The sequence below is a fragment of the Giraffa tippelskirchi genome, chromosome 4 (genome assembly GCF_054371585.1).
Source record: "Giraffa tippelskirchi isolate mGirTip1 chromosome 4, T2T-mGirTip1v1.2.pri, whole genome shotgun sequence".
NCBI lineage: Eukaryota > Metazoa > Chordata > Mammalia > Artiodactyla > Giraffidae > Giraffa > Giraffa tippelskirchi.
The window spans coordinates 164,213,445-164,240,668 of NC_137278.1; the positions used below are offsets into that span (position 1 = coordinate 164,213,445).

The 27,224-nt window shown below is 39.2% G+C and overlaps 1 protein-coding gene across 2 annotated transcripts in view; it reads right to left on the bottom strand.

The window, feature by feature from the left end:
- Nucleotides 1-679: 679 nt before the first annotated feature.
- Nucleotides 680-27,224, bottom strand: part of LOC145547027 (uncharacterized) — a 390,591-nt gene continuing 364,046 nt past the window's right edge. Inside the window, exons 3-4 of one of the 2 annotated variants that reach the window (XR_014083476.1) lie at nt 23,481-24,211; nt 680-1,151 (exon numbers count right to left, since the gene is read on the bottom strand). Coding sequence is in view for 1 of the 2 variants with exons in the window: in XM_081595577.1 (XP_081451703.1) it covers nt 1,054-1,151; nt 3,187-3,233 (145 nt within the window). In the remaining variant the exon portion in view is untranslated. Of the gene's footprint in view, nt 1,152-3,186; nt 3,234-23,480; nt 24,212-27,224 lie in introns of both variants that reach the window. The other variant, XM_081595577.1, reaches the window with a different exon arrangement.

Here is a 27,224-nt window from a genome sequence, read left to right on the forward strand (position 1 = left end):
GTTAGAAAACCCACTTAGTTTACAGAAGGAGGGAATCAGTACTGGTTAATGTGTCCACATTAAAAAATTGTGTGTTGAGGTGTGTTTGGAGATGGCTTTATTTTGCAGCATTTCTTGTGAAATGCTAGAGAGGATAAAGCCCTAGAGAGCTATGTACATCTATTAAGCCAAAGCCTTAATCATTTTTTGTGTAGCTCATGTGTTAAGATTTGAGGATCAGAATATTTTGAATGTCATCCTAGACAAGAGAAACACCAGTCTTATGTACCAAATCCAAGTCAGTGATCTGAGAGATGTTCTGAGTTAGTATCTGTAAGTCCTCTGAGCAGTATACAGAGTAGTTTCAAAAACAAGAAATGAGAAAATGAAGAAAAAATGCTGCTTCTTGAACATTTTGTGCTCCACAGATGGTCCCCTGGCCAACATAATTTTCTCTCTCTTCTTGATGATATGGCTGGAAAATGTCTCAACCAAATTAAGCTAATGGAGGTCAGTGTGTGGTATGTGGCATTAATTTGAAGAACAAGGAGATAGATGGAGGGAAGACAAGGTAATGATTTGTGACAGGGGCCCCAAATTTGATTTCAACAATTCAATTACCCTTTTTAAAGTCCCCTGAAGTAATGTGCTCCAAAACCCTTCCTTCCTTACCCATGCAGATGGGACAAAAAAACTCTTCTTAATCACAATTCTTTATTACTTCCTCTGGGACACGCCATGGGGATTGTAAGACAGAAACAAAATGAACCTGGTATTTTAAAATAGAGGTGATCAGGCGGCAAAAAGCTGTTTTTACATGGCTGGAAGAACAGGAGATGGCAGGTCACATGCAGAAAGACTTCCTGCTGGGAACACTGGACCAATAGTGCTAATGTAGCTCTTGGCACTAGATCCTCCCTGATGGCTCAGTGGGTAAAATGTCCACTTGCAATGTAGGAGACACAGGAAACATGGGTTTGATCTCTGGGTTAGGAAGATCCCCTGGAGAAGGAAATGGCAACTCACTCCAGCATTCTTGCCTCCAAAATTCCATGGACAGAGGAGCCTGGTGGGTTATAGTCCACGGGGTCGCAAGGAGTTGAACACAACTGAGCACGTAAACACATGGACATGGAGTTCTGGCACTGCAAGAGACTTGAGGACATTTCCATCTGTGACAGGCCAAAAATGCAAGACAAGTTTAAACTTCAGCCACAGCTTCCTAATGGAGAATCAATGGAGACATATACTCTTCTCAAGGACCCAAGTCCTACATTATGCTAAGTGAGATAAATCAGACATAGAAAGATAAATACTGTAGGACCTCACTTACATGTGGAGTCTAAAAAAATACAACAAACTGGTGAATATAACAGAAAAGGAGACCTAGGTACAAAGAACAAACTAGTGGTTACCAGGAGGGAGAGGTAAGCGGGGAAAGGCCACTACAGTGGTGGGAGATTAAGAGTTACAAATTATTAGGTATAAAATAAGCTGCAAGGATATATTTTTAACATGGGGAATATAAACAATATTTTATAATAATCATAAATGGAGAATAATCTTTAAAATTTGTGAGTCACTATACTGTACACCTGTAACTTATGTAACACTCTAAAGTAACTATAGTTCAATTAAAAATTTTTGTAATTAAAAATTCTTTTTTAATTTAAAATTTAAAAAAACCTAGAAAGAGGCTTGAATCCTGGTTCCATGACCTTCTAACTCCCTAACCTTGGGCAGACTGGTTAACTTACCTAAACCTCAATTTTTCATGTACAAAAAATAGAGATAATAGTAAGATTTATTACACAGGATTCTTAGAAGGATTAAGTGGGATAATTTATATAAAGCATTTGTAACCAAACTGCACTTGTGAAGGTCAGAGTTAATCTACTATGGATACCAAAAATAAAAAAAAAATTTAAAAAGGAAAGCACAATGAGTTCATAGATATATTTTTTTATTTTATTAAGTGTAAAAGCACTTCAAAGTCTGACTTTTTAGTCACCATTTGGGCACTTCTTTTCAAAACTAACATATGTCATTGCTCACCTTAAAAAGGAGCAAGGGTCAAATGCTTAACCTTGGCATTATGTGTCCTCACCCACAGAAGTAAAACCCACTTGTGAATCAATGATCTTTCGAAAGTGCCAAATGAGAAAAGCACCACAAGGAAAACCAGAGTGGCCCATTAGAAAAGAGGAGTCCCTTCCCTTTTAATATGTCTTCAGTATCTGAAACAGAATACCCACAGAGGGATTTCAGAATATTTTAGGGACACGCAGCCTTTGCAAAGGGCTGCAGCTACAATAATGCACAGAAGGATTGCAAAACCATCATGCTATCCTGCATATTCATTGAATTAATAAAAGTGGCTGGGATGATTTGAATAAGCAAAGACTAGCTACTAGTCTGTGACTGGCATAGAATATGGGCTCAATTATTGGAAACTATGATGATGGTGAAAACAACAACAGATAACTGTAAAGAGGAACCACATTGTAGGAAAGCACCAAAAAATTTGAGGACATACTGCGTGTCAGAACATGGATATTAAAAAACTTGCTCCTCTTACTCCAAGTATTTCGATCAGGAGGTGATATTTACCTAACCATACATCCCAAAGTCCCAGACCTTCAGTGTGCAATAGAAGTAATGCTCCAAAATATTTAACAGCCTGATCACTTTTTGTGGTACCTCTAGGTTGAAAATGCAAAGGCATATGTGCGCTTGTTGACAGTGACACTGACTACTTCAACAAATTATCATTGAGCATCTACTCTTCGACATGCGCTGAGTCACCTAAGATGAGCAAGAACTAGAAACAGCTTTCTAGCAACTCTCAGTCTAGCAAGGGATCCGAACACAAAAACTAACAATTCAGAAATCTAATAGGGTCTGGATTAAAGAATAAGTAAATATAGAACCATATATAGAAGCTGGACACAGAAGGCATACAGTGGCCACCCCTGGGGCTTAGACAGTGAGCTGAGAGGATCTTTATCACTTTGACTGTTGCCTACTTTGTCAAGTACAGACTGAATTACAGCAGACACTTTTTTGGGAAAGAGTAAAGAATTATATCCAAGGATAGGATATTTTATTCTTTGAGTTAAAATAGAAAGCATTTTTTGAGGAGTAAACTAGGACTTTTTGATTAACAGGTATACAATATTATATATAGAATAAACAACAAGGACTTACTGTATCTTGTATTCAATATCTTGTAACAGCCTATAATGAAAAAGAATCTGGAAAAAGCAAAGTGATATCTGTATCACTTTGCTGTACACCTGAAATTAACACAACATGGTAAACAACTACAATTCAATGATAAGTTTTAAAAAATCATGTTTCCAATGTATGAGAGGCTGTATTTGGAGGATTGTATTTTTTTTTTTTTTAGAGCATTTGTATTTCAGGCAAATATGACCACCTGGTTATCAGAACATTGCACAAACAAAAGTATCATCTTATCTTTCTAAAAACCTAATAATATGTGTTAGAAAGTTTGCATGACTTTTTTTTTTTTTTTAGATTGGCATTGTCAACCTATTTTATTCTATTTTATTTTTTTATAAATTTATTTATTTTAGTTGGGGGCTAATTACTTTACAATATTGTAATAGTTTTTGCCATACATTGACATGAATCAGCCATGGGTTTACATGTGTTCGTTGTCTATAAAATGTCATGCATGTGTTTACATGCATGACATTTTATAGACAACTTTCATTTCTATGTACTGGGCAAATGGACCAAGTTATTTCTGACTAAAAGGATATATATCTTTTGCATAGATAAACCTACTTATTGGATGCAATATCCCCCTTGCTCAGAGTTCACTTTCTTTTCCAGATGAGAGAATAACCCAATCTTGCCACACCTGCAATTTTCCTTTTATGATCTTAGAACCTTCTGAGCCCAACTCTGTACATTACATTGTCATTTTGGTGGTCTCTCAGGTAGGGAAATCAAACCTTATACATCTGTGCTGTTTGGATCGCCAAGGCAGGGTGCCACAGGCCTCGTGTCCTGCCTCGGGACCCACACATGCCAGGCCCACGGACAGATCCACACTTTGGTGGGCAGTCTTGCCCGCGGAATCGGTGAGCTGATGATGAATGGCTGTGAAGGCTTTGTGATTGCTCAGGCTCCTTTGTGGGACCAGACAATGGAGGAGGACACAGTCTGGCTCAGGAGAGCAACGGATAAAACTGCTGGGCAGGATGGCGGGCTCCCGCCGACACGACCACTTGTTGACATTGAAAGGATTTCACAACAAGTGAGCAGAAACAGAAACGATTCTGTTCGGCAGGGCTATTAGTTGCAACGTGTGGCACCGGAGCGGTCACTCCCGATGTGTTTCCTCCCTAATGAGCTCTGAATGCCCATTAAACTGGGCTGCTATAGGCCCAGAGCCACCCGGACAATGGCATGCATGAATGCCTTCCCCATTTGCTATTGGCTGGCCCAAGGAAGAAACGACTGGTATCACTCAGATTTAAGCAGAGTTGACAGTACAGTTAAATGATCATTAATTAGAGGTTGTGGGCAGATAAAGACTCGGAGCCATTTCTAATGACAAGATAGGTTAGCGTGACTCACTTGGAAGCATAACCCTGTCTGGTCCTGCCCTATTTCTTGGACTATGTGGAGGGGTGTCCGTGGGATTTTAGACAGGGTGATATATATCTGTACAAAAACATGTTGCAAAGGACAAACATAAAGCTTCATAAGACATAGGAAGTTTTAAAATGATGAGTAATACCTCACAGAGTGGTGAGGACTGAACTCAGTTGTACATGTGAAAAGAACTTCACCTGGGATGTGGGAGTGAGTGGAAAGTGCAAAAGGCTTTGCGTTAGAAAACCAGGTTTGAACCCTGGCTCTTCAATGTATGTGTTGAGTGATCTCGAGCAGCTTTTAAAACTCAGAAATCTCCATTTCTTTATCTGTAAAATGGGGATAGGCATTGACCAAGAGAAAGAAGTGAAGTGTTCAGGGCCTCTTGATGCCTAGACTTAGAAGTGGCCCATCATTACTTCCTCTGCCTCGTATTGGCCAATGTAAGCCTCAACGCCAGCCCAGATTCACGAGGTGTGAGAAGAGGGATGGAATAGATTCCACTTCTTGGTGGTAGTGTCTCAGTGTGAAGAAGTATGGATAGGGAAATAATTATGACCATTTTCGCTCAACTGCCAAACTGTCCATTATAATCCCAAACTGAGCTCATTAATTTCCAAATAAAACTTTTCTCACCTCCACTTTCCCCAATTTAGTTAAAGCCATCAAGGTTTACTCGAAATCCTTCAGGCCACTCTGGGATATGCCAGGCTAACATGTAGTGAGTGACTGTTCTTTTGTCTACTTTCTTAATAAATCTTTTTTCAATGCTCACATCATCTTCATCCAAATAGACTCAATATTAATACAGATCCTTCCCATTTTGGTCTGGACTATTCTGATAACCCAACTAATCTCTCTGTCTCTGGTGTTTCCTTTTGTATTAGTTTTCTATTGACATGTAATAAATTACCAACATTTTGGTATTCTAAAACAATACTATTATTATCTCAGTTTCTGGAGGTCAGAAGTCCAGGTACAGGCTGGATGGATTATCGATTCGCAAGGCTGAAGTCAAGATGTTGACTGGATTACATTCCTTTCTGGGGCTCAGTGTTCTTTACCAAGATAATGGGACTGTTGGCAGAATTCAATATCTTGCAGTTGTAGGACTGAGGTCTCTGCTTCTTACTGGCCATCAACTGGGGGCCGCTCTTGGTGCCAGAGTCACCTTCTGTTCCTGTTACAAAGCCCCCTTCAGAAACATGAGAGTTGCTTTCTTTGAGGTCAGTAGGAGCATATCTCACTGATTTTCATCCTTCCTCTGGCCCAGTGCGCTAAGATAGACTCTTATATACTATACGACTTGATCACAGGAGTGACTCACCATCATAACCAAAGGAATGGCTAACCCATCATATTCACAGGTTCCTCCCACACCCAAGAGCAGATTATTATACAACACATGCAAATGAGGGAGTGGAAATCTTAGGGCCCATTAGATACTGTCTAGTACATCTTTCTCCAACCCATCGTCCAAACACAGCTATCTCTTAAGAATACAAATTGGATTTCTTGGCTTTTAATCTTTTCATAGATTCCTATTGCCTATAAGATAAACACCTTCTGGACAGACTGAACCTTATCCTTAAAAGTCTTTCTCGCATAAGCCACAACACAGGGAAAAGGCTTTCAGATTGAGGTATATCATATCAATTCAGAGAGGTGGTTAGGCTGGCAGACAAGTGGCAGATATATAAATGACTTGGGCTTAAAACACAGTATCTGTTCAATTTGGAGGCTATAGTTAATCATGGGATCTACAGATACTGAAAAAACATCAGAAAGAAGATATTGTAAGACAAATGGGTTTTTATTCCCTTTAAGATTCTGGGGATTCCCTGGTGGCTCAAATGGTAAAGTGTCTGCCTGCAGTGCGGGAGACCTGGGTTCGATCCCCAGGTCGGGAAGATCCCCTGGAGAAGGAAATGGCAACCCACTCCAGCACTCTTGCCTAGAAAATTCCATGGATGGAGGAGCCTGGTGGGCTACAGTCCATGGGGTCGCAAAGAGTCGGACACGACTGAGCGACTTCACTTGACTTCACTTAAGATTCTGGAGAATAAAAGAAGCACATAACATAAAAACATAAGTTTGTGTTTATTAAAAAAAATTAATAATGATTGCAATAATTTCTAAAATGAGTGGAGTTCTAGATATTTAACATAATTAAAGTTTGTTGACAATACTCAATCCCACTTAATCAACAGCTCACATTTATTTTGTAACCACTCTATATCAGGCACTGTGTCTAACATATCCATCATTTCATTTAATCTTTTTGATGGTCTAATGCAGTAGGTATGATTAATCCCATTTTTTTGGATGATGAAACTGAGGTAGAAGGAAGTTAAGTAGATCATAGCTAAAATGTGGCAAAAGACTATACACAAATATATCTGCATAAATGAGAACTTTCAGTTCTGGCAAGCTGGTAGACAGATCCAGTACAAAGCCCTTTCCTGGACTAAACACACACATTTTACATAAAATATAACATCATTTAGTTAAACATACATGAGTTCAAAATAAAGAGAAACTCCTAGATACCAGAATGAACAGTCAGAATGAAGACTGAACTGATGAATAAGACAGTAGTTCAGATGCATATCTCAATAGCTAGGAATTAAGGTTCCATGTTCCTGTAGGGAGAGAACACAGAGAGGATGTGGCCTTGGGCCTGCCTTAATGTGCCACTGGAGCTGAAGCACACGCACAAGATTCTTACCCTGGTGGGGCTGCCTCACCATGCAAGAATCCCACCCACAAAGTCAAGAGAGCAGCAAGAATGTTGGTCTTGTGTTGGAGCTCTAGGCAGGACAAAAAGTCACCACTTTTCCCAGAAATATCAGATATTGCAGAAGCTGGAAAGAGCTTCAGGCATGGTCTTGAAATGTACATAGCACTGGTAATCTAAGCAAAGAAATGTATGTAAGAATTTGTTTTAGATAGAAACCAGAAACACATGAACCTATTGCATGGAATGTGGAATCACTTCTACTTTGGCATGTGAGGTATTTCTTTCTTTATCTGTATAAGAAAGAAAATATAGATAAAGATGAACTCACAGTCAAAAATTACAAATTACATAAGGGAATGATCCCCTATAAGCGAGAATCAAGAAAGGATTAGCACCTCCATAATTTCAGATATTATTATGTCTGAAGGAGATTATAAAATAGGAAACAAAAATATTTATTTTCAACATAGACTGAAAACTAAAACACAACTAGCTCAGAAAGAATACTAAATGGAACTGCCTAATGAAACCTTAGTTAAATTAAAACTCTGATACACAAATCAACATCAGATTATATACAAGAAACAAAAAGTACTGATCTGGAACTAAATATGAGGAAATCACACAGAATTCTGCATACAAGGATGGAAAATTGGAACATATGAAATTTTAAATGCATGTTAGTGACAGGAAGTATAGAATATAGTGATAGATCACCATTTCAATAGGTATTTGGGAAGAAGAGAATTAAGAAGGGAATGAGAAAATTTATTAGAAACATGAATCCATATATTAAGGAAGCACATTAGTATCAAGTAGGGTAAAATCCACATCTGATAAATCATAATGGAACTGCAGATAAAACTTATTTTAATGTAGTAATAAGGCAAAAATATATTCTCTCCTGAGGAATGATAAGTAGATTGACAAAAGACTTCCTAGCAACAAAAACCGAAGTCAGTAAAGGGTGTGGAACAATGTCCAGCTTAACTAAAATTCAAGAGTGAAAGTGAAATAAAGATATTGCAGACATGTAATCACTGAAGCAGTTTGTCACTCGAGACACTTAGTCAGAGAAGGTTACTAAAGGATGGACTTGAATAAGGAAGTTGAAACTGAAGGAAGTAGGATGCAAGAAACAATGGTGGACAAATAAAATGCCAAACACATGGGAAAATATAAACAAACATGAACTGCTTTTCAGAAGAAGAGCAATTGGGAAGGTTTTAAAAAAAAAATAGCTTGGAGTTACAATTTAGACAAAAATAACATAAACTAAGGAGTGGGTGATCTAAGTGTTTCATTTTGTTCAGGAGGAATGTAGAAATGCTGTTATATGTTATACTTTAAGAATACAGAATTAAAAATGATCAGTACCCACTAAAAGTATGCAAATAAAATACAATTTACCCTTGACAACATGGGTTTGAACTGTGATGGTCCATTTATATGTGGGTTTTTTCTAATAAATATATTGGAAAATATTTTGGAGATTCACAACTTGAAAAAACCCGCAGATAAACCATACAGCCAGGAACTACTGAAAAAATTAAGAAAAAGGTATATCATGAATGCATAAAATGTATGTAGATATTAGTTTATCCTTACTTAGGCATAAGGTGAGCAATATTTAATATAACATTAGCAATGTGCTAATTTTCTTACTGTTTTATAACTTTGCTTTCAAAGAATTACATTATTATACCATATGTCTCCTCTCTCTCACAACTGGAGAAATTTTGTGTCAGCTTATTGTCACAATTAAGTGCTTTTTTAAAATAAGTAGCAATATCTTCAAAACTATATTATGACTGTAATACAGTTCAGTTCAGTTCAGTCGCTCAGTCATGTCTGACTCTTTGCGACCTCATGAACCGCAGCATGCCAGGCCTCCCTGTCCATCACTAACTCCTTAAGTCCACCCAAACCCATGTCCATCGAGTTGGTGATGCCATCCAGTCATCTTATCCTCTGTCGTCCACTTCTCCTCCTGCCCTCAATCTTTGCCAGCATCAGGGTCTTTTCCAATGAGTCAGCTCTTCACATCAGGAGGCCAAAGTACTGGAGTTTCAGCTTCAACATCAGTCCTTCCAATGAACACCCAGGACTGATCTCCTTTAGGGTGGACTGGTTGGATCTCCTTGCAGTCCAAGGGACACTCAAGAGTCTCCTCCAACACCACAGTTCAAAAGCATCAATTCTTTGGTGCTCAGCTTTCTTTATAATCCAACTCTCACATCCATACATGACTACTGGAAAAACCATAGCCTTGACTAGACGGACCTTTGTTGGCAAAGTAATGTCTCTGCTTTTTAATACACTGTCTAAGTTGGTTATAACTTTCCTTCCAAGGAGTAAGCATCTTTTAATTTCATGGCTGCAGTCACCATCTGCAGTGATTTTGGAGCCCAGAAAAATAAAGTCAGCCACTGTTTCCACTGTTTCCCATCTATCTGCCATGAAGTGATGGGACCAGATGCCATGATCTTAGTTTTCTGAATGTTGAGTTTTAAGCCAACTTTTTTACTCTCCTCTTTCACATTCATCAAGAGGCTCTTTAGTTCTTCTTCACTTTCTGCCATAAGGGTGGTGTCATCTACATATCTGAGGTTATTGATATTTCTCCCAGCAATCTTGATTCCAGTTTGTGCTTCATCCAGCCCAGCGTTTCTCATGATGTACTCTGCATAGAAGTTAAATAAGCAGGGTGACAATATACAGGCTTGACGTATTCCTTTTCCTATTTGGAACCAGTCTGTTGTCCCATGTCCAGTTCTAACTGTTGCTTCCTGACCTGCATACAGATTTCTCAAGAGGCAGGTCAGGTGGTCTGGTATTCCCATCACTTGAAGAAGAATTTTCCACAGTTTATTGTGATCCACATAGTCAAAGGCTTTGGCATAGTCAATAAAGCAGAAATAGATGTTTTTCTGGAACTATCTTGCTTTTCTGATGATCCAGCAGATGTTGGCAATTTGACCTCTGGTTCTTCTGCCTTTTCTAAAACCAGATTGAACATCGGAAACTTCATGGTTCATGTATTGCTGAAGCCTGGCTTGGAGAATTTTAAGCATTACTTTACTAGCATGAGAGATGAGTGCAATTGTGCGGTAGTTTGAGCATTCTTTGGCATTGCCTTTCTTTGGGATTGGAACAAAAACTGACCTTTTCCAGTCCTGTGGCCACTGCTGAGTTTTCCAAATTTGCTGGCATATTGAGTGCAGCATTTTCACAGCGTCATCTTTCAGGATTTGAAATAGCTCAACTGGAATTCCATCACCTCCACTAGCTTTGTTTGTAGTGATGCTTCCTAAGGCCCACTTGACTTCACATTCTAGGATGTCTGGCTCTAGGCGAGTGATCACACCATCGTGATTGTCTGGGTCATGAAGAACTTTTTTGTACAATTCTTCTGTGTATTCTTGCCACCTCTTCTTAATGTCTTCTGCTTCTGTTAGGTCCCTACCATTTCTGTCCTTTATCGAGCCCATCTTTGCATGAAACGTTCCCTTGGTATCTCAAATTTTCTTGAAAAGATCTCTAGTCTTTCCCATTCTTTTGTTTTCCTCTATTTCTTTGCATTGATTGCTGAGGAAGGTTTTCTTATCTCTCCTTGCTATTCTTTGGAACTCTGCGTTCAAATGGGGATATCTTTCCTTTTCTCCTTTGCTTTTTGCTTCCCATCTTTTCACAGCTATTTGTAAGGCCTCCTCAGACAGCCATTTTGCTTTTTTGCATTTCTTTTTCTTGGGGATGGTCTTGATTCCTGTCTCCTGTACAATGTCACGAACCTCCATCCATAGTTCATGTGGCATTCTGTCTATCCGATCTAGTCCCTTAAATCTATTTGTCACTTCTACTGTATAGTCATAAGGGATTTGATTTAGGTTATACCTGAATGGTCTAGTGGTTTTCTCCACTTTCTTCAGTTTCAGTCTGAATTTGGCAATAAGGAGTTCATGATTTGAGCGACAGTCAGCTCCCGGTCTTATTTTTGCTGACTGTATAGAGCTTCTTCATCTTTGGCTGCAAAGAATATAATGAATCTGATTTCGGTGTCGACCATATGGTGATGTCCATGTGTAGAGTCTTCTCTTGTGTTGTTGGAAGAGGGTGTTTGCTATGACCAGTGCATTCTCTTGGCAAAACTCTATTAGCCTTTACCCTGCTTCATTCTGTACTCCAAGGTCAAATTTGCCTGTCATTCTAGGTGTTTTTTGACTTCCTACTTTTGCATTCCAGTCCCCTATAATGAAAAGGACATCTTTTTTGGGTATTAGTTCTAGAAGGTCTTGTAGGTCTTCATAGAACTGTTCAACTTCAGCTTCTTCGGCGTTACTGATCAGGGCATAGACTTGAACTACCATGATATTGAATGGTTTGCCTTGAAAACAAACAGAGATCATTCTGTTGTTTTTGAGATTGCATCCAAGTACAGCATTTCAGACTCTTTTGTTGACTATGATGGCTACTCCATTTCTTCTAAGGGATTCCTGCCCACAGTAGTAGATATAGTGGCCATCTGAGTTAAATTCACCCATTCCAGTCCATCTTAGTTCACTGATTCCTAGAATGTCGATGTTCACTCTTGTCATCTCCTGTTTGACCACTTCCAATTTGCCTTGATTCATGGACCTAACATTCCAGGTTCCTATGTAATAATGCTCTTTACAGCATTGAATCTTGCTTCTACCACCAGTCCCATTCACAACTGGGTGTTGTTTTTGCTTTGGCTCTATCCCTTCATTCTTTCTGTGGTTATTTCTCCACTGATCTCCAGTAGCATATTGGGCACCTACTGACCTGGGGAGCTCATCTTTCAGTGTCCTATCTTTTTGGCTTTTCATACTGTCCATGGGGTTCTCAAGGCAAGAATACTGAAGTGGTTCGCCATTCCCTTCTCCAGTAGACCACATTCTGTCAGACCTCTCCACTATGACCTGTCCATCTTGGGTGGCCCCACATGGCATGGCTTAGTTTCACTGCTATAGACTTAGGTAAAATATTCACAAAGCATATATTTGATAAAGTACTTATATCCAGACTATAAAAGGAAAATTTTCCAAAATACAATAGTTACTATAAATTATCTGCGAATCTAAATAACTATTTAAGTAGCTATAAGTTATCCAATTTGTGAGCGACCCTATGGAGAAAACGATAAAAATTTGTTGAAATACATAAGGGAAGATAATCTTTGGACAGATATATGTCATTAGGGGAAGACTTAATATCACAGAAATGTCAATTTTCATCTAATAAATCTCTAAATTCAATGCAACTAGTCACAATGCTGACAGCTTCATGGGCTTGACAGAAAGCTAATCTTAAAATTTATGTAGATGAATAAAGGGTCAAGAATTATCAAGACAATTTTGAAGAAGAATTAGAAGGAGTTATTTGCCTGGTCAGATATTAAGAGTTATTATAGAGTCAGATTAGCATTAATAAAAGCTGGGTGATATTGTTGCAGGTATAGAGAAACAGACTAATAAAACAGAACAGACAACTCAGAAACAAGCCCGTGTGTGTGTGTGTGTGTGTGTGTGTGTGTGCATGTGCGTGCATGTGTGTGCGTTATAAATCTAGTGTATGAGAGAGGTGCCATTACACATCAGTGAGGTGGAGGTGGGTGGGGCAAGAACCATTTACTATTTGGTTCCAGGACACTTGGCTTGTATAATAGGAAAAAGGCCAAATTAAATCTCCACCTTTCACAAGAAAGCAATTCTAGATAGGTCAAAGTTCTTAATGTGAGATGCAGAACTTTAACATTTAGAAGAAAAAATCTTTTAAATATTTGGATAAACAATGATATCAGAAATAAGATACAAAAGCATAAACCATAAATGAAAACTGATTATAAATGACACTATATTAAAATTTAAACATCTCTGTAAAAATAAGTGCAATGAACAAATTGATAAGCCACAGATTTTTTAAAATGCAAATTAAAGGGCTAAAGGCAATTTTAAAATATATGAACCATTTCATTAATTATTGCTGCTGCTAAGTCGCTTCAGTCGTGTCCGACTCTGTGCGACCCCATACACGGCAGCCCACCAGGCTCCTTCGTCTCTGGGATTCTCCAGGCAAGAATATTGGAGTGGGTTGCCATTTCCTTCTCCAGTGCATGAAAGTGAAAAGTGAAAGTGAAGTCGCTCAGTCGTGTCTGACTCTTCACGACCCCATGGGCTGCAGCCTACCAGGCTCCTCCGTCCATGGGGTTTCCCAGGCAAGCCCCATGGACGGAGGAGCCTGGTAGGCTGCAGCATTAATTATTAGCTAACTGGTAAAACAATCTCTTCCACATCTCCAGGTCCCTGCAATGAGAAGGGGTTATGAATAAGTAATTCACAGAGAGGAAGTAAAAACCCCAATAATACCACCAATAGTAATCAGAAAAATTCAATAAAGCAACAGTGAGAGAGTATAAACACTTCCAGTTTGTAAAAATAAAAATCCCAATGATGTCAGATATTTGATAATGTCTAGTACAGGGTTTTGATGCTAGAATCAGTATCTCGCATAGTCTGCTACCACCTCTTTGGAGAGTAATAATACACATGTCCATTAGCGGAGGATACGTGAATACACTACACCATGAAATACTATAGAGCAGAGAAACCAATGAAAAATCAGATTTATAAGTATCAACATGGTCAAAGCTAAAAAAAAATTTGGAATCTCTTGTCCTGGCCTCTCTGTGGTTATCCAGTGTCCCTAAACTGAAATCATCTTGAAGTATGAGTGATAACAATGATACAACTTCTGGTGTTCCTGCACCTTTGAAGAATTTCATTGAAACAGACAAGCAGTGTTTAGAAGCTCCCCACAAAAAACACATTTAGTGGGACTTCAGGAACAGCACTCAAGAAAAGATGTTTTAGGGTTGATATCACTCCCAGCATTTTTCAAATCACATTAAATGAAACAACTCAATTATCTCACATGGAAATACTTTGCCCAGCCTGAAGCATGGAACAGGAACTCAGTTTGTGTTCCCTTCTCTTAAAGTCTTGGTTCAGAATATTTGGTCATGTCTGGAGCCATTTTTGGTTGTCACAACATAAGGAGGTGCTCCTGGAATCTAGTGGGTAGAGGTCTGTGATGTTGCTAAACATCCCACAATGCACAGAGCAGCCTCCCTCCCTTCTCCACCCCAACAAAGTAACATCTGGCCCAAATGTTAACAGTGTTTAGCTTGAAAGACCTTGGTTTAAAGTTGAGTTGGAGTTTCATATTGAAAATTTGGAATAGGCTATTGCTTTTCAAATGAAACAAATAGGTTTTTCCTAGGTGCTAAAGAATCTTTCAAATATGTCTCATTTTGTGAACGTTTACACACAGTTTGGGGCTGGAAAATACCAACTCCAACCAAACTATGCCTTTGCTTTACCTATTAAATGTCTCATTTCAGTAAATAGGGCCATTTAAATGAATGCTACAATATGTTCAACAGTTCACATTTTCTTGTCAAATCATAGTTTTTCTTTAAATAGTCTTTAAAACCATGATTGGTGATTGTTCTACATGTAGAATAAAAATGTTTTCCGTTTTTGTTAAAACATTCAAATAAGGTGGAAGATATTCAATTTTAAAGGTTTGAATAGTTCAAATAAAATTTTGCATTTTATACTTTAGAGAAAGATGAATTTTAAATGGCTGGAGGAGAAAGAAAGCCATTTGTAGGAAAGTGTGTAGAGAGAAGAGACCAGGCTTAGGAATCAGAAGACCTGGCTTTCAATCTGGTCGTTCTCAAAGTGGGGGTCTTTGGAGCAGTAGTGGCATCAGCAACACCTGGGAATTTGTGAGAACTGCCAGTTCTCAGGCCCCACTCAGACCTGCAGAGTCACACATTCTGGAGCTGGCCCAGTGATCAAATTCTCCATGTAACTCTCAAGTATATTCAGGCGTGAGAACCATGGATCTGAACTCTCACTTTCTACTTATATCCCTTGGGCAAGTCAGCTACCTTCTTTGACCCCCAGTTTCTTTGTGTATTTGCCTCCCTGAATGAAAAAAGAAAAGAGACTTGGATATAAAGATATGTTATCAACTACAAAGCATGACATTGATATTATGAATCCAGGACACTTCAGAATCAATGTTGTTGACGACAGAAAGCTTGGACCTCACTTAAAAAGGTATCCTTGACTGTTTCTATGAATCCCAAAGCAGAGATGTCCACCCCTGTGACAAGTTGCTCAGGCCATTTATCAATCAGATACAGGGTTTGCGGAAATGACTCTGCGTTTACCAAGGTAAGCAAGAAAACTTGCAAACCGTGCAAAAACAGAACCCCAAAACATTTAATGAGTGAATCCTGGCATAATCGTAACCCAATGGACCTGGTCCTTGTTGATAACAAATTGTACCCTGAACTTCAGTCTCACCGATAAATTCTAAGAACTAAAAACACGCTGTGGAAATGGCATTTGGTTCTGATCAGTCACATATCACCTCACAAAATAGGAATGAAATCTTTATATTAACATCTAAATTAATACTTTCTAAACTAATCTCTCACACTCTTATTTTCTTCTTCGTTATGAAGGTGTCCTACTGCCAAATGCTCTCGGAATAACACAAGTTGTAGAATCTCTGCTAGATTTCTCAATAGTCATTGGATCTTTTTTTGATTATAACTATAAAATAATCTTGAGATCTGTCAGTATCCTGATCAAGTTTCCAATGTGATATTATGAGTATCTGGCCTTCCCCCACCCAAAGATGGTGGTGGTGTTGTTCAGTCGCTCAGTAGTGTCCGACTCTTTGCTACCCCATGGACTGCAGCACGCCAGGCTTCCCTGTCCTTCACCATCTTGCAGAGCTTCCTCAAACTTATGTCCATTGAGTCAGTGATGCCATCCAACCATCTCGTCCTCTGTCATCCCCTTCTTCCCCTGCCTTCAATCTTTCCCAGCATTAGGGTCTCTTCTAATGAGTCAGCTCTTTGCATCAGGTGGCCAAAGTACTGGAGTTTCAACTTCAACATCAGTCCTTCCAACGAATATTCAGGATTGATTTTCTTTAGGATTGACTGGTAGGATCTCCTTGCAGTCCAAGGACTCTCAAGAGTCTTCTCCAACATCACAGTTCAAAAGCATCAATTCTTCAGCCCAAAGTACAGCTTAGCAAAGCCTCTGTTTACTGGAAGTTTATTACCTTTATCTCATAAAGTCAAAAGAGCATCTTAGACAGTTGTACGGGTGCCAAAGTAAAATAAGTGTAGATGTTATTTTTATTTAGAGCATGTGAAGAAGTTTGTAATTTATTCACAGCTGATTCTGGTCTTGGTACCCATCTGTAAAGGTAGAATCATAGTACTCACCTCCCAGAATCATATAGATAGTTTAATGAGATAATAAGATGTTTAGATAACGTAAAAAATTCGATGTAGTGGTGGGCACATGGTTTAGTGCTCATGAAAACATATATTTATTTCCAAAATTAGTTCAAAGACCCATACTTGCTTTTGGGAACAAATAAGGGCCTCCTCCCCAGTTCTACCCATAGCATTTGAGTCTTCTTGTAAATATGACTGAATTCACTTGTGGAAATTGTGAAAACCAGGACAGGTTTTATAGAAACAATTGCTTTTTTGTCTAGCTATCTGCGTAGGCAGCAACACGAGCAGGACTTCAGTCATGGGATGCTCTGGACTTGGAATTTCGGTTATAAAAGAACATTTGTGAAACAATGGATCAATATGTGAACATATCACTGCCCCTGTTGATAAGGAGAGTCAAACAGAGCAGATTTTTACTGCCAAAACTGGATGTTGATAAAGCTGTCCTTCACCTCCTGAGGACATTTAAATTTGGGGTGATAAGGTGCATGCTATAGTCCATATGTCATACTGACCCTCCAGAAAGTCCAGCTGTGAGACTGTGGGCATGGTGACCTGCCTGCCCCAGCCTCGGCCCTGACCCTTAATACCAGCAAGCACTATTAATAAAAATAAATAGTCATGAGACATTGAGCATTCATCCTTTGCCAGTAATGTTCTCTCGTTAACTCACGAGATTTCGCTGTGTGGAGCTGCTGGCTAACATGCTGGGAATTCGATAGTACACATGACGAAACCAGTCCCCTCCCTCACTGAGTTCCCCATTAGGTTCTTTACATTCCTATTATAGTCTTCACTACAGGTAAGATATTTTTATCCTCATTTCACAGATTAGAATAGTGAGGTTCAGAGAGTTTAAGTAACTCAGAGACTGGATTCAAATCCAGATTTGCCTAGCTCTGAGCTCCATCTTGTTTTTAAAATGCCATTCAATCACCAACTATTTTAGTGTTTACACTAAAATATTGTCGTGAGAATTACAAACCCTAAATACTCTTTCAATAGAGTGGTTATTGACCCGGAATAACTCTTTGCACTTAATTTTGCTTAATATATATTTCAGGATTTAAATGATGGCTGCCATCCATGTACAGGTTACTTATTCCTTATTATATTGATCATTTGCTTATATTTTCTTTTTTTTACCCCAATGTCAGTGTATTTATTTACACATTGTTATAAAACTTTGGTGTTCTAAAATGTTGAATTGGGGGCATAAATTTATGATGGTAAATAACTAGTGTTTTCAGAACTCCAGAGGCTTATAGGGAATTCTTGCCTGGGGACATCATGCCAGCGCAGTTACCATGTGCAGAGTACATGTCTGTCTCCCTCACTTAACTACGAAAATCAGGAGGACAGGTACCATGACTTATTCAACTTGTTTATCTCCAGCAGCTGTACACACATAAAGGGCACTTAGTGATTAATAAATATTGTGAAGAATGAATGAATGAGTGAATGAAACTGTCTATTGAGAGGTATGAATATAAAGAGAACATAATTCCCTGTAGCTCGTTATAAGGTTCTATCATTAACTCGATGGCATGAGTGCCAATAGCAATTAGAGTTGGTCCTAGATAATATGCGGACCTTTTGTATACTTTGTAATTTACTTGTCTCCCTAGGCATTAGATCCCTTTAAGTACCTAGAACTATAAGAACACCAGATTTCATAAGCTATGCCTTATAAAGGCAGAACACTAGATTTCACAAGTTATGAATTTCAGGAAACCAACGTACCTAATACTTTACATTTCTGTGATTTGTACACATTCCTAAAGATACAGCCCTGAAATTGTTTATAAAAGTCTCAGCTTATAGCTGCTATCCTGGGGATAATTATTAATAGTTCCCTCTTTCATTCTCAAAAGTGTACTATTTTGATAATTAAGATACACTGACATGAGAAAGACAAATACCATATGATAGCACTTATAATTGAAATCTAAAATATGACACAAATGAACTGATCTATGAAACAGAAACAGACTCACAGATATAGAGAACAGACTTGTGGTTGCCAAGGAGAGAGTAAGGAGGAATGGATTGGGAATTCAGGATTAGTAGACACAAACTATTATACGTAGAATGGATAAACGACAATGTCTCACTATATAGCATAGGGAGCTATATTCAATATGCTGTGATAAACTATACTGGAAAAGAATATGGAAAATAATGTGTGTGTGTGCATATATATATATATGTATATATAGCTCAATTACTTTGTTATACAACAGAAATTAACACAACATTGTAAATTAACTATATTTCAATAAAACAAAATTTTACAAAAGATAAGCTGACATGGATGCAACTTGCTGGACTCCTTTGTTGCCACTGGAACTGAGGGCAGCAGTGTAGTTACGGTTGAGCGCATAAGGGGTTGGGTTCTAACAGTCTGAATCTTAATTCCACCCCCTTAATTTACTAGCTGTTCAATATTGGGAAGGTTCCTTAGGCTATTTAAATGTCATTAGCAATTTCTGGCATCAAAGCAGGCTTAATGAGAGCATCTACCTCAGTGCTCATTGTGATAATTAAATGATACAGTCCATGAGGAGATGCATATGGCCTGGTGTGTGATCACCACTCAGTAAATATTGGTTATCAGCTACAAACATAGTTTTCTTTACCATTTTTTGAGCCACTGAGGTGCAGCCCAGCCACTACATGTGGTTTTTATGGCCTCGAACCTGAAGGAAGAGCCTAGAACAGAGACTGTGGAGGCAGAGAGAAGTGTGAGGTTACTGGCTGATAAGTAATGAGGAATCGTGATCTGACAGATCTGGATAACTCGTCAGAGAATAAAATCAATGGTCATATCCTTCCCTACCCCCAGTCAGCTGTATGCTCCATGAGGACAGGGACCATTATCTGACCTTTCCATTATTTGTATAAATTGCATTCCCAGCACCTAGCCCAATGCATGGAATACAGAAGACAATGAACAAACATTAGTTGAAAGATAAATAAATTGAGCTGAAGGGAATGACCCCCATACATGAGTGTGTATATGCACATACATGGAGTCACAATTTCTGACCTTTTACCTTCAAGCCAAGCACTACCCTTCATGTTAGGTAGAGGGGGGCAATAGATTTTGCCAGCTCAATCCCAACTTGCCCTTTGGCCTTGCTATCAGCTAAGCATCTTTGGTGATACAACCTGGGTTATTTCTGCTTCTGGGGAAATCAGCCATTGGACATCTCACTCAATTATCCACTAGGGAGACCCCACAGCACTAGGGGCCTGGGAAAGAGTGGCAGGCAAGGACAAAAGACACAGAAGAGCCATTTCTTGTTTTGGGGAAACACATTACATTTATAAAACTATCCTTCATATAGCACCTATTCTGAACTGGGCACTGTACCATGCATTAGAGATACAGATGCGGGTAAGAAAAGCTAAAAAGCTGAGTTCAAGGGACAGACAGGGAGCATATTTCTGGGACAAAGTGAAAAGTGCAATAAAAGAAGTCCATATAAGACATAACAGGAACACTGAAGAGAGGGTGACTAATCCTGCTTGTGAGTACTGTGTAGGCCCTCACCAAGGAGGGGGCACTGGAGTTGGGGCTTGGGCAGTGAATTTGGGGGATGAATCAGGAGAAAGAACATATGCATAAGTTCATCATTTCCAGAAGGGTATGATGAACAATCAGTGTGGGAAACGATCAAGCACATTCTAGAGGTGAGAATATTTGAATCATCAAAGCAAGAGTGAGAGAGAGAAGGGGGTCCTACCAGCTTAAAATATCAGTTGTTTGACTTAAGGCACATAATTTCATTTCTCCAAGCTTCGGTTTTCTCATGAGTAAAATGGGGATAATAAAAATATCAACATCATGGGTTGTTTGTGAAAATTAAAAAAATAAATAACAGCTATTCCTATACTGTTATCATTACTATAATATTTATATGATTAATATAAATATTTTAATATCCATTAATAGTATTATAATTATTGTATTATTTATATTTGTATAATAATTATTATATCATTGTTAAATTACTTCTTAGAAGAAACCTAGATAAGAAACCTAGAGGGTAATAGTAGAATGTTCATGGATTGACAGAGGGAATGAATAAAGGTTTCTCAGTATAGTATTGTATATCAAAACATTTAGCTAATATAAATGTCTGTTGTTATTGTTCAGTCCCTAAGTCATGTCCAACTCTTTTTGACCCCAGGGACTGCAGCATGCCAGGCTTCCCTGTCCTTCACTATTTTCAGGAGCTTGCTCAAACTCATGTCCATTGATTCAGTGATGCCATCCAACCATCTTGCCCTCTGTCATACCCTTCTCCTCCTGCCTTCAAACTTTCTCAACATCAGGGTCTTTTCCAATGAGTCAGTTATTCTCATCAGGCAGCCAAAGTATTGGAACTTTAGCTTTAGCATCAGTCCTTCCAATAAATATTCAGAATTGATTTCCTTTAGGATTGAATGGTTTGATCTCCTTGCACTCCAAGGGACTCTCAAGAGTCTTCTCCAGCACCACAGTTTGAAGCCATCAATTCTTTAGTAATCAGCCTTTTTTATGGTTCAGCTCTCACATCCATACCTGACTACTGGAAAAACCATAGCTTTGACTATACGGATCTTTGTCAGCAACGTGATGTCTCTGCTTTTTAATACGCTGTCTGGGTTTGTCATAGTTTTTCTTCCAAGGAGCAAGCTTCTTTTACTTCCTGGCTGCAATCACTGTTCGCAGTGATTTTGGAGCCCAAGAAAATAAAGTCTGTCACTATTTCCATTGTTTCTCCAACTATTTGCCATGAAGTGATGGGACCCAATGCCACGATCTTAGTTTTCTGAATGCTGACTTTTAAGCCAGCCTTTTCATTTTCTACTTTCACATTCATCAAGAGGCTCTTTAGTTACTCTGTACTTCCTACCCTTAGGATGGTATTATCTGCATATCTGAGGTTATTGTTATTTCTCCTGGCAATCTTGATTCCAGCTTGTGCTTCATCCAGCCCAGCATTTCTCATGATGTACTCTGCATATAAGTTAAATAATCAGGGTGACAATATACAGCCTTGACATACTTCTTTCCCAATTTGGGACCAGTCCATTGTTCCATGTCTGGTTCTAACTGTTGCTTCTTACCTGCATACAGGTTTCTCAGGAGGTGAGAAAGGTGGTAAGGTGGTCTGGTATTCCCATCTCTTGAGGAATTTTCCACAGTTTGTTGTGATCCACAGTCAAAGGCTTTGACATAGTCAATAAGGTAGAAATAGATGTTTTTCTGGAACTCTCTTGCTTTTTTGATGATCCAACAGATGTTGGCAATTTGATCTCTGGTTCCTCTGCCTTTCGTAAATCCAGCTTGAACATCTGGAAGTTCACGGTTCACATGCTATTGAAGCCTAGCTTGAAGGATTTTGTATGGTACCTTGCAAGTGTGTGGAATGAATGCAATTGTGCGTTAGTTTGAACATTCTTTGGCATTGCCCTTCCTTGAGATTGGGATGAAAATTGACCTTTTCCAGTCCTGTGGCCACTGCTGAGTTGTCCAAATTGCTGGCATATAGAGTCAATACTGAAAACACTTTAACAGCATCACCTGTTAGGATTTGAAATAGCTCAGCTGGAATCCCATCACTTACACTAGCTTTGTTCATAATGATGCTTCCTAAGGCCCACTTGGCTTCATACTCTAGGACGTCTGGTTCTAGGTGATTGATCACACCATTGTGGTTATCTGGGTTATGAAGATCTTTTTTGTATAGTTCTTTTATGTATTCTTACCACCTCTTCTTAATATCTTCTGCTTCTCTTAGGTCCATACCATTTCTGTCCTTTATTGTGCTCATCTTTGCATGAAATGCTCCCTTGGTATCTCTAATTTTCTTGAAGAGATCTCTAGTCTTTCCCATTCTATTGTTTTCCTCTATTTCTTTGCATTGATCGCTGAGGAAGGCTTTCTTATCTCTCCTTGCTATTCTTTGGAACTCTGTATTCAGACGGTTACATCTTTTTATCTCCTTTGCCTTTTGCTTCTCTTCTTTTTGCAGCTATTTGTAAAGCCTCTTCAGACAACCATTTTGCCTTTTTGCATTTCTTTTTCTTGGGGTTGGTTTTGATCACCGCTTCCTGTACAATGTCACGAACCTCTGTCCGTAGTTCTTCAGGCACTCCATCTATCAGATCTAATCCCTTGAATCTATTTCTCACTTCCACTGTATAATCATAAGGGATTTGATTCAGGTAATATTTATTTATTTATTTATTTTTATAAATTTATTTATTTTAGTTGGGGGCTAATTACTTTACAATATTGTAATAGTTTTTGCCATACATTGACATGAATCAGCCATGGGTTTACATGTGTTCCCCTTCCTGGACCCCCCACCCTGATTCAGGTAATATTTAAATGGCCTACTGTTTTTCCCTACTTTCTTCAATTTAAGTCTGAATATGGCAATAAGGAGTTCATGATCTGAGCCATAGTCAGCTCCCAATCTTGTTTTAGCTGACTGTATAGAGCTTCTAAATCTTCAGCTACAAAAAATATAATCAATCTGATTTCGGTATTAGATTTCCCTAGTGGCTCAGACAGTCTGGAGTCTCCCTACAATTCAGGAGACCCAGGTTCAATTCCTGGGTTGGGAAGATCCCCTGGAGAAGGAAATGGCAAACCACTCCAGTATTCTTGCCTGGAAACTCCCATGGACGAAGGAGCCTGGTGGGCTGCAGTCCATGGGGTAGCAAAGAGTCAGACACAACTGAGTGACTTCACTTTCACTTTCACTTTCTTTCAGTACTGACCATATGGTGATTCCATGTGGAGAGCCATCTCTTGTGTTGTTGGATGAAGGTGTTTGTTATGACCAGTGTGTTCTCTTGGCAAACCTCTGTTAGCTTTTGCCATGCTTCATTTTGTACTCCAAGGCCAAACTTGCCTGTTACTCCGGTATCTCTTGACTTCCTACTTTTGCATTTCAGTCCCCTATGATGAAAAGGACATGTGATTTTTTTTGGTATTAGTTCTAGAGGGTCTTGTAGGTCTTCATAGAACTGTTCAACTTCAGCTTCTTTGGCATTAGTGGTTGTGGCATAGACTTGGATTGCTGTGATATTGAATGATTTGCCTTGGAAATGAACAGAAATAATTCAGTTGCTTTTGAGAAATGAAGTCCCACGTACTGCATTTAGGACTCTTTTGTTGACTGTGAGGGCTACTCCATTTCTTCTAAGGAATTCTTGCCCATGGTAGTAGATCTAATGGTCATCTGAATTAAATTTGCCCTTTCCTTTCCATTTTAGTTCACTAATTCCTAAATGTCAATGTTCACTCTTGCCATCTGTTTGACCCCTTCCAATTTGCCTTGATTCATGGGCCTAATATTCCAGGTTCCTATGCAATATTGTTCTTTACCGCATCAGACTACTTTCACCACCTGACACATCCACAACTGGGCGTTGTTTCTGCTTTGGCTCAGCCTCTTCATTCCTTCTGCAGCTATTTCTCCACTCTTCTCCAGTAGCATACTGGACACCTATGGACATGGTGGGTTCATCTTTCAGTGTTATATCTTTTTGTCTTTTGTACTGTTCAGAAGTTAGTGGATTAAATATTTTGTGCTGTGGTTCATATTGTGAACTTCTGGGGAAACCAAATCTGGCCAAAAAAACTTATGTCAATTAAAGTGGGTAGAGGCTCAGATAGGGTTTGAGATTTGACACTCACTGGATGAAAAGATAAGCCCCTCTAGCTTTTCTGACTCTAATATCATCACGACTATGTTTTGTAGCCCAAGACATCTGTATTTCAACTCTGTAGGAAACTAATAACACAAGCACTTTAACATTTGTATAGGGAGATTTAGATGGAAATTACCTTACCTAACAGAGGTGTGATAGATGTCTGTGTTTTTGAGAACACATGAACTGGCCATTAAAGGTGTAGTTTCAAAATGAAGTGGACAAATGAGGAAATTATAGAAAATTTTTAGTTTGAACAAACCATCTAGTTGATAGATTCTGGGTGTTTTGTTATCTAACAAATTGCCTTAATCCTTTACTTCATTTTGTGTTTGTACACACGGCCCTCATGTCTGCTTAAGGTGGCCATGGTATTATATATAAAAATTATTGCTATTTTTTCCTGTGAAATTCTGTGAAAGGAGCAAAGCATGGGTCAGGCTAGAGGAAAAGCCACAATCATAGCTTGAAATGCTTGGAATTCTCAAGGGGCCAAGCCAATGGGGTACAAACAACTTTGCTTTTCCATTCTGCCAGCTCTTCTTTCTGTTTGTTTGTGACCACTCACTCCTTGTTAAAAAGAAACAGGCAGTGTGACTTGTGGAGGGTCCACAATAAATGCATTTCAGAATTCATAAGAAGGTAGAACCAGCATGCCTGACACGCAGGGTACTGGGCTTTCTGTGTCCATCAAGGCATTTTTATTTCCTTTGAGACTTGGGAGGGCAATTTAGGGCAAGGTTTCAACCACTATTTTCACTTATTCATTCATTCACTTATTCAACAAATATTTTTATTGAGCACCTATTACGTGCCAAGCCCTATGCAGCTTCTGGGAATTTAGGAGTAAACCTCTGTGTATGTGTGTGTATGTGTGTGTGTGTGTGTGTGTGTGTTGTAGAAAATGTTAGATGGTAATAAATTCCATGAAAAGAAGTAAATCAGAAAAGGGAGATAGAGAATATGAATAGAGGGTTGTTCTTAGTAGGACTGTGAGGAACACCCTCAACATTTGATAAAAAACCTGGAGGATACAGGAGGGCCAGCTGCGTGGCTATCTTAGAGATGCATGTTCCAGGAAGGGGAAGCACCAGTCAAGGCTCTGAGGTGGCAGCCAGCCTGGTGGGGTGATGAAAGAACAAGGTCTGGTGCAGGGTGAGAAAGCAGGGAGGTAGGCCCTGAGAGAAAGCTATGACAGGCAAGATGGGGAAGGGTCTTCTAGGCTGCTATAAGGACTTCAGCTTTTTACTGTGAGTGAGAATAGGAAGTCATTGGAGGGAGTGGGTTGAGAGGTGTTGGGTTATATTGCATGCTCACAGGATCAGTCTGATTGCCATGTGGAGAGTATTCTGAAGAGATGCAAGGGTGGAGCAGGAAGACAAGTGAAGAAATGACTGTGACAGCCCATAAGAGGTGATGGTGGTTTGAATCAAATGGTTTAGCAGTGAGCTTGTGGAAAGTGCTCAATTTCTGGATATATCGGGTTGGCCAAAAAGTTTGTTTGGGTTTTTCATAACATGTTACTGAAAAACTCAAATGAACTTTTTTGGCCAAACCAATATTTTATCTGCAATGTTGCTTACAGGGGTTTGGGTGGAGACTGATACACATCAGGAGTTCCAATTTAGAGGTTTTTGGAGACGTTGTCATAGTTTGTGCAGGCCAGCACCTGCTCTGTGATGCTGGTGGGCCCTAGCCATCCTCTAAGAAGGAGGTAACCTGAGAGAAAGTTCAGCCAGTTGGCAAATGTTTGCAGACAAGTAATTGTGAGCAGGGAGTGCAAAAGGCTCAGATCTTCCAGCTGACGGGGCCAGACAGCAGGCTGCCGGCATTGGCAGGTGGCAGGAAGTCACTTCTCAGGATAACCCTGAGATGCCCTTGGGCACATTTGTCCCAGGTCTGGGTCAGAGACTGTGTCTGATTGGAAGAACTAGGCAAGAGCTATGACCTGTAGAATGAGAATCTCACCACTTATCTCAAAACACTAACTATGGAGCTTGAGGAAGAATTAGTGTATGAGGACTAGAAAAGGTCAGTTTTCATTCCAATCCCAAAGAAAGGCAATGCCAAAAAATGTCCAAACTACCGCACAATTGTATTCACCTCACACGCTAGCAAATTTTGAATGCTCAAAATTCTCCAAGCCAGGCTTCAACAATACATGAACTGTGAATTTCTAGATGTTCAAGCTGGATTTAGAAAAGGCAGAGGAACCAGAGATCAAATTGCCAACATCTGTTGGATCATCAAAAAAGCAAGACAGCTCCAGAAAAACATCTACTTCTGCTTTATTGATTACGCCAAAGCCTTTGACTGTGTGGATCACAACTAACTGTGGAAATTTCTGAAAGAGATGGGAATACCAGACCACCTTACCTGCCTTCTGAGAAAGCTGTATACAGGTCAAGAAGCAACAGTTAGAACTGGACATGGAACAACAGACTGATTCCAAAATAGGGAAAGGAATACTTCAAGGCTGTATATTGTCATCCTGCTTATTTAACTTATATGCACAGTATATCATGGAAAATGACAGGCTGGATGAAGCACAAGCTGGAATCAAGATTGCCGGGAGAAATATCAATAACCTCAGATATGCAGATGACACCACCCTTATGGCAGAAAGTGAAGAAGAACTAAAGAGCCTCTTGATGAAAGTGAAAGAGGACAGTGAAAAAGTTGGCTTAAAGCTCAACATTCAGAAAACAAAGATCATGGCATCTGTCCCATCACTTCATGGCAAATAGATGGGGAAACAGTGGAAACAGTGAGAGACTTTGTTTTTTGGGTCTCCAAAATATCTGCAGA